This window comes from Chanos chanos, chromosome 3 (genome assembly GCF_902362185.1).
Source record: "Chanos chanos chromosome 3, fChaCha1.1, whole genome shotgun sequence".
NCBI classification, from domain to species: Eukaryota; Metazoa; Chordata; class Actinopteri; order Gonorynchiformes; family Chanidae; genus Chanos; species Chanos chanos.
Window position 1 is genome coordinate 38,829,367 of NC_044497.1, and position 8,454 is coordinate 38,837,820.

Here is an 8,454-nt window from a genome sequence, read left to right on the forward strand (position 1 = left end):
TTTCTAGGGCGAGGTGGTTCCCACTCAGTTACCAGCGGAGGCTTATTCAATATTACTTTGCTCAGGCAGAGTCGGCAGCATCAGTTTGTCTTTGAGCTGCGCGGCAATACTCGCGCAGTATCCTTTCCTCGAGCAGGCGCTCGCCAGTACTTGGTACTTGCGAGAATCACATGATCTCAAAATGGTGGATGCTGTTTGCTGTTGGTGAGCCGAGCATCTCCCTCATAAGGCTGGGAAACAGAGTATGAGACATACGTCCGTCTTTTGAGACAAGATAGGACATATTGTACTGAGTGCCCGAACTGGTGAGTGAACGATCCGTATTTGCGCTCTGACAGGATAGAAATTGACGCACGAATGAGGTTTTTCGTCCCTGAGAAACATAAAGAAATGAAAGAGGAGAGAAGCAGTCGTTTACGTCACTGTGGTGGATTGTGCGTGTAGTATTCTCTCCGTGTGTTTTTTAGAGGGTGAGCCAAAGTCTCAGCATCCTCCCATCCTCCATGGAGGAAGACAACAGATGCACCTTTTGTGTGTGACTCAGCAGTGGCATCTGTTCATCTGTTCATGTTTTGAATGGATGTGTTGTGCACTTGTTTTTGCTGCAGCTTATCAAGTAATTTTGAATAGACATTTAACACTAACCGGGAATCAGTCAGTTAAAATCTGTGTATTGCATCTGTGGAGCATATTTGCATTGATCATTGTTGTGTTCTCTGTCTGAGCGAGGGAGAGTGCAGTTGTGTATTAACATTTGAGGCAGAACAGTGAATCCAGAGTAGAAGAGAGGGATGAAAATGGGTTGTTGATGACATAACTTCCCCCTCCCATCACTTTCCTCCTGCTGGGGTGGGATGGGATGGATGAATGGATTAAGCAGTATAGTAAAGAGGAGGAGAGATCAGCTGACATTTGCACTATTCATCCCTCTGTCCTCCTCTCTTCCGCTCCCTCTGTGTGTCTTTTTCCCCACACATGCACTGGCTCAACACTGAAATCCATCTGGTGGCTTATTATGGAGACAGAAACACAATCTCACAAGGCAAGGTTTCACACTCGTGCGTGTGTGTGTGTGTGTAGTTGTGTGTGAGGTTCTTCTTCTATGTTTGTTCAGGTGGCTTTATAGGGTTGAATGCTGAACATGCTCTCGTTTGTTTAGTCCTTATAGCATTCTAATAAGCATGTCCACACTATAGCATGTCCACACTATTCAACCTATAGCATTGAGTTTGATATGCTGACAGCTCAGATGACATACTGTACCATACCACCCCTGGCATGTGTGATGCATGATAAAAAAAATAATTGTCTTACTGGCTTAATTAAATGTACAATGATGCACACCCAAGTTTTGTGTGATTTCATTGAAATGGTCCTCACTGCAGAATCATTTGCACAGACAGATTCTGTCATTTTAGTTCTGTAGTGTGTACAGTAAGGACGTAAGTTTGGAGCACCTTGTAACCTTGTAGCTCCCACCTGTTTTACTGTGGCCTTATTCTGATCTGGAGTAGTAACTACATGGCTTTACAATAATAGTCACATGACTTACCAGTTCTGAGTGCCAGAATGTTAAGCTTTTCATTAAGTATGTAATTGTTAGTTTTGATGTTAATACTGATAGTTACATCTCCTGCATGTTATGTCACAAGAATGTAACCTAAATTTAATTTGAACTAATGTTGAAATGATTTCCAGGTCATTTGACTTTTTAAAATATGGCATTCTAGCAAACAGTGGCCAATATTGCAGTTGTCTTTGTAAAATTAAGAGTCTATCTTGGAATGTTTTGTCATTGCTGAATATTGTATGTGTGATATATGTGTACATATGTCAGGAACATTCACCTGTAATTTCTACTTTTTTACATGTACATTTTACAAGAGAGTGACAGGTAGTGTACATCATAGTGAGAGAAGTAATACGAGTAAGTAATGCAGTGCAATAGTGTACAATAGTAGTACAAACCTAATACAAATAATTCCATTCCTCTCATTTGTTCTAGAAATGAGATTTTGAGCAGTCCATCATTCCTATCTGAGAGGTGTTCAGATTTGGTATTGTGACATGTACGTGTGTGTTCATGTGTGTCCACAGTGTCCCCTTGGTGATGTGGGGATGGATCAGCCACCTGAGCGCAAGATGAGTGCTGAGGGGACAGAGGGGAGACCAGGTGAACCTACTTCTCATTTCTACCAACACCTGTATATATGAGACTAATGTCATTTGTATATTTATTCTAAGAGTTAGTGTCATTACAGTGTTACTACTTTGCATGATGGTGTCAGTTAAGAGTATAACTCCATACCCTAATGGCTGTTATCATGTCATTGTTTTGTTGGCTAGGCAATACTGTCATAGTAGATCAAAACATTATAACCTTATGTAAATATCATTGTTGTTAGGCTAGTGTCCCAGAGTCAATGAGGAGGTTGAGGCTCAAAAGAGGTTTGATATCTTCTCAGGACAGCAATCAAAAACATACCTCATAATCAATCATAAAGTACTGACAGGAAAGAAAGACCAAGGTTTCAGAATAGTCATGTCAGGTCTTATCATGGATTGTGTACAAGGAGACCTAAAAATATTTCTGAGCTAAGGAAGTTCTGCACGCAAGACCAGGGATAAATTCCAAAAATAAATATTAGAAAGACTTTAAACTGGCTACAGTAAACAGCGATGTAACTGACAGGATGCCCACACTTTTGCAGGTGTCATATTCACTTTTCCGTCGTTTAGAATCTACAAAGTCTGCATTCAGATTAGCTGAAAAACGACATGTTTTCTAATAAGTTCTATATGAGTCTGCTACCATTATACGGGCCAGCTTCTATTTGCACCTCCATTGGTGGAATTACAGCAGACAACTCACCAAATGTTTTCACTCACTGTAGTTGTTCTGTCCCACTGTAGAGTGTTGTTGTAAAGGTGAGCTCACTCTGTGGCAGGAACCACTGAATACCACAGTAGGTCATCTCAGGGCAGAGACACTGCTGTAACCTCTGTTACACTTTACAGCTGGCCCCCCAAATGTTTTTAACATGTCATAAATTCTTCATTAAAGATTTTAGGACAAACACAGATGTAATCATACTGTATCACTGATCTTTTCACTGTCTTTGACCAACAACACTGCAATTCCACGTAATTTTGGCATGATCTTGAGCTTCATCCGAAGAATCTACACTTTTCAAAATAACAGCAGAAATTGCACTGTGTATTCCTAGGATTAGATATCCATTGAAACATACATCCTTTTATTTCCATGCAATTTTAGTAAATCCATGATATTGTCTTGTGCATGTTAATGAGATTATCATTCCAGATGTTCAACCTTATTTCTGCCGTCTTCTCTCATAGCCCCGCCCACCTCTCTGCCATTGCAGGGTCAGGGAGGTGTGTCCTCCCAGAGGAAAAAGTTGTCAGCCCCTCATATAAGCCTTTCATTGGACCAGAGTGAGGATGACCTCTTTGACACACCTGATGACCTGGACATTAACGTAGATGACCTGGATACTCCTGACGAGGCTGACCTGTTAGACTATACAGACCATGAGATGGACTGGGAGGGTAGGAAATACACTCGTTTACTCTTAGATAGACACACACATACCCACACACAGACGCATGCACACACACACACATATCCACACACAGACACACGCACACACACACACACACACACACACACGCACACGCACACCCACACACACACACACACACACACACACACACACACATACACACGCAACAGACGTGGTCATATGTTGTGCTCTTAAAGTTTTTTAAGCTCTTGGTTAGCAAATGTAGCAGAGTATCACATGGTATTGCTATTTATCGAAAAGTCTAGTGTACCTTGGTCGAACATACTGAAATGAAAACCAGTTTTCATTAATTACAGCTCAGGTTGTGACAGGCGTATTAACTCATCCAGCGCTCATATCTGATCTATTTCTGGATTCAATGCAGAGCCTCAGGCATCCAGTCGTACCTCAGCCAAGGAGACGGCGGAACCAATCCCGCCATACACTGCTGAGGAGGAACGTCAGGATGCTAAATTATGGAGGACAGTGGTGATTGGTGAACAGGAGCACCGCATTAACATGAAGAGCATTGAGCCGTATCAGAAAGTCATCTCCCATGGAGGTAGGTGCAGAAACAGCACTAGACAGTGCTGCTCTGGTTCTAAAGCAGACATAAGGAATCTCCAGTACTACAGTATAATCATCATGAGATTATGCCTAGAAAAAGACATTTTAAAAAACGTGTATGGGAAGTTATGTACGTTTTTAGATATTCAGATGAGGTCTAGATATTCACGCAAACTCTTAAAGGTTTGTTTGCTGCCTCTTGGGGCATACCTTCTTTCTCTCAAATAAATCATTTTAAGTTACTTTAATGCATTTCCTTTGAGCATCTGTTGAATAGTTTGGGTTGCACATGGAGATTTTCTGCCTCTGACAGGCTACTATGGGAATGGTGCGAATGCCATCATCGTGTTTGCGGCGTGTTTTCTGCCGGACAGTGACAGAGAGGACTACCATGAAGTCATGGAGAACCTCTTCCTGTGAGGGTGATCCCACACTGCAAACAAGACACAAAAGAAATAAATCTGATTTAAGATGAATGGTACCATTCTGAACAAATTTAATATTAAATTTTGTTAGCATGATATACACTGATATTTGAGATTCAATACATTATGCTAAATCATTTATTCTAAGTTGAACTCCAATAGACCACATGATGTATTTAGGCTGTTCCAGTGCTGCTCCGTGGCTAACCTGCACGTGTCAGTGTGGGCATTTCCTAAGTGTAAAGAGGTAAATGTGAGTGTTATAAAGGTGGGCTGTGCTTTTCTAAATGAGTGAACGTGTGCAGGTATGTGATCAGTACACTGGAGCTGATGGTGGCTGAGGACTACATGATAGTGTATCTCAATGGAGCCACGCCACACAGAAGAATGCCTGGGCTCGGCTGGCTCAAGAGATGCTACCAGATGATTGACAGGAGGTAAATAATCACACACACACAGAACACACACAATTACTGAAAATCTTTGATACCCTGTTTACATCTGCATCTTTTTCTTAGGCTAAGAAAGAACTTGAAATCCTTCATCATTGTTCACCCTTCCTGGTTCATCAGGACAGTTCTAGCCATTACCAGACCCTTTATAAGGTAAAATCCTCACCCCTCTCCTCTGCTTCAAATCCTATAACTTTACGTGAAAGAGCACTGACATATTTCCGGATAGCAGTACTGACATATTTCCTGACAGCAGTACTGAGATATTTCCTGATAGCAGTACTGAGATACTTCCTGATAGCAGTACTGAGATACTTCCTGATAGCAGTTCTGAGATATTTCCTGATAGCTTGAGTTAGCCTATAGGCAACACCAGAGAGAAGGACATAAACATGTCTGCATGGTCAGTGACTGTGTTATGGTCTATGTGTTAGTGAATGTGTATGTCAGCAATGTGCAAACAAGCTAATTTCCGCTTTCTGATTGGTTGTTTGCGTAGCACTACATTCCCATTATTGTTGTCTCCAAACTCTAGTACTAAGACACAGTGCATTTTTCTGGAGTATAAAATATATATTTAATATGTAATGTGTGTTTTCGGCAGCTCAAAGTTCAGCGCCAAAATAAAATACGTGAATAGCTTGGCAGAACTGGAGGAACTCATTCCCATGGAGTATGTCCACATCCCAGAGTGCATTATCAAGTAAGTAGGAATACATTACACTCAAATATGCATCAGAACACATCTACACATCATATACAAAATACACATCTTCAGTTTGCTCAGAAGCAAGCTCGGAATGGACATTGTCCTGTCCAAAGAGAGCTTTTGTGCAGGTACAGCACAGATATGGCAGAAATGATGTTGGAAAACTTGCAGATTGGTGGGGTTAAGTTTATCATCTATAATCATCATCATCAAAGCATCATATAGCAGTAATCTAATGAGAAGATATTGAATCCTGATTGCTCTTGCTTCACTGACAGCAGTTTTAAAGTGATGTAGTCTTATTGTGGGTAGGCTGCTGTGTGTTTGCATGTTTTGGAAGGTGTGAGCTCTGGAAGGTGTGACTTCTGGAGTTTTCAGACTTGTGAACATGTGTGTTACCATGGAAACTAAAGCAGACATGGGTCTGTGTATACAGAAATTAAGAGATGCTTTTCTTCCTTTCTAATCATATCATATTTTTTCTATTCCTGTCTGAACACCAAAAGTTTATATCTGCTGTTGTCACGAATATGCTCACGTGTCCTTTATTTTCACGAGAAGAACATTCAGTTTTCACCAGCGGTCCTTTACTCTTCCCTGCTCTAGGCTTGATGAGGAGTTGCGTGAAGCGGCAGAGAACTCGAAGTAAGTATCAGCTGTACAGCAGACATCCGGTTCTCTGTGTTTTCTCCTTCTTAATAGGAGTGTAATTTGTTTGTCTGGGGTTCATTTGAGCATTAAATCTTGCTACCAATTCCCTTTATACGCATAATGGGGCATGGTGCTTTGTGGAGATTCAGAAGAGACACACACACACACGCACACACACACACACACACACGCACACACACACGTGCGCGCGCACGCACACATGCAATCACGCACGCACACACACACACACTCTAAGTTGTATGGTGTATTGCGCTGTTTGTTAGCTACAGTTCAGGTGGACACAGAGTACAAAATGAAAATAAACAAGGACAGACAGACATAGATTCCTTACATTGTTGTGTTTGATTCTTTCATTTAGAATCAACAACTTTCTCCAAGGAACAGAGGTGTCAGCAGCTCAACCTGTGTAAGATATTTGAGCCATATTTACATACAATCATCCATAAGTTAAATTTTTCACACACACAGAATACAAATCAGCATGCTTTTTGTGTATGCTACAAATTACATATGAAATACATCCTGCGTATGCTGTCACAGTTGCGTTTAGCTACTCATAATGATTATACATTGGTTAATAAATTGCTGTGAAGCAATCCATGTGCAATATGAAGCCCAATCAAAGTTACTTTATTTAGACTTCTGTCTGTTAAACCATTCTTCAGATGTTCATAAGACATGGCATTGAAGTGCTTGATTCCACGTATGTGTTTTTTTTTACATTGCAGAGCACAACCTGATGCAAGCAGTTCTTAAGAAGGGGCGCGTGGACAGTGTGGCTGTGTGTCTGTATCAGAGATGTTTTCAGTATGTCAGACCTAGACTTTACTCACTAATGTGGATGCAGTAATGGCTTTTAAAGACAAAAGAAAGTCTGGTATCCCTTGACATTAGTTAAACACATACATATAGCTCTAGGATGAACTTGACACATAACACACACCCTGAATGCACCATCAACTCCCCAGAGACTCCTCTTGCTGTTACCTGAGTCTGCACTAAAGAAATCTAGAATAGACCAATGTTATGCTCTAAACTCTGTGGCCATTTTCAACATTTTAAACTTTTCCGCTTCACTGGAGTAAAGATCAGAAGTCTCATTTTTATCTTACAGGAATAGGTTTTCTTCTTGTTTTAAAGATATGCATGAGAAAAAATTGAGCAATAATTTCACGCGTAATGTTCATGATTTGCCATATAGGATTGTTTGTCCTGTGTAAAGATAAGTGTGTTGGAAAGTTTGGACTGAGAATGGAATCAATCTTAAAGGAAGATAAAATCTACTAAATGAAAAAGTAACACTTTACTGGATAAGTTCTGTATTATTGAGAGCGAGGCTGAGTTGCTGTCGGGCATTGTTGACAAAAAGGTCGTGACCAAGGGCATACAGTGACTCTTTAAGACTCACTGAGTGCTAAAGCAATAGATAGAATTCTGTAGGCTATTACACTATTTTCCAGGGTTATTTTTCATATTACAAGTGTTACATTTTCTGTCTTGTACCTTCATGAATATGTGCCCTGTACTGTGGGTTTAATGAGACCTTAAATATGGTAGCTGTATGCGGGTATAATGAAAGATTTTATGAGAATGAATTATTAGTAGAAATGAGGACCTTGATTTGCAAGCCACACCCACAGATCATGGTACATCATGCTCCAGTTTTTTATTCAGATCAAAAAGTCCTTTAGCATGAGTTTTATTGTATAAATCCACTTTCTGTCAGTCGCAATATGTGCCATTTATAATGATATCAAAACAAGTAAAAAACAATCAAGTTTTTTGTCAGATTTGAGGGCCTGCTAGCTAAGATGACTTTGGCTTCCTTATCTCTCCAAATACTTCTCTGTATGTGTGTGTATGTGTGTGTGTATGTGTGTGTTTAACTTGTGCGGCTGTGATTTGCGTACTCACGTCTTTTGTCTCTCACCGACCTGTTGACAGGAAAATGACCTCAAAGGGAGACGGAGAAAAGATCGCTGTAAAGCACAATATACATGTCCTGTCTGTATGTGTAAGTGTGAGTGTGTGTGTGTGTGTGTGTG

The 8,454-nt window shown here is 40.5% G+C and overlaps 1 protein-coding gene across 1 annotated transcript; it reads left to right on the top strand.

Moving 5' to 3' along the window:
• The first annotated feature begins 2,102 nt into the window (after positions 1–2,102).
• On the top strand, positions 2,103–7,236 carry prune2 (prune homolog 2 with BCH domain). Its single transcript, XM_030767238.1, has 10 exons — positions 2,103–2,173; positions 3,361–3,570; positions 3,970–4,146; positions 4,465–4,567; positions 4,882–5,013; positions 5,095–5,181; positions 5,633–5,731; positions 6,344–6,382; positions 6,768–6,815; positions 7,138–7,236. Exons 1-10 carry the CDS (start codon positions 2,119–2,121, stop codon positions 7,163–7,165), a joined length of 978 nt encoding a protein of 325 aa, XP_030623098.1. The 5' UTR covers positions 2,103–2,118; the 3' UTR covers positions 7,166–7,236.
• The last annotated feature ends 1,218 nt before the right edge of the window (positions 7,237–8,454 follow it).

What these genes read in the sequence shown, in the direction of transcription:
- prune2 (XM_030767238.1), top strand. Translation starts at nt 2,119, where the DNA reads ATGGATCAGCCACCTGAGCGCAAGATGAGTGCTGAGGGGACAGAGGGG. An exon ending in GTCATGGAGAACCTCTTCCT is followed by an intron (nt 4,568 to 4,881) that starts GTGAGGGTGATC and finishes GAACGTGTGCAG; the next exon opens with GTATGTGATCAGTACACTGG. An exon ending in ATCCCAGAGTGCATTATCAA is followed by an intron (nt 5,732 to 6,343) that starts GTAAGTAGGAAT and finishes TCCCTGCTCTAG; the next exon opens with GCTTGATGAGGAGTTGCGTG.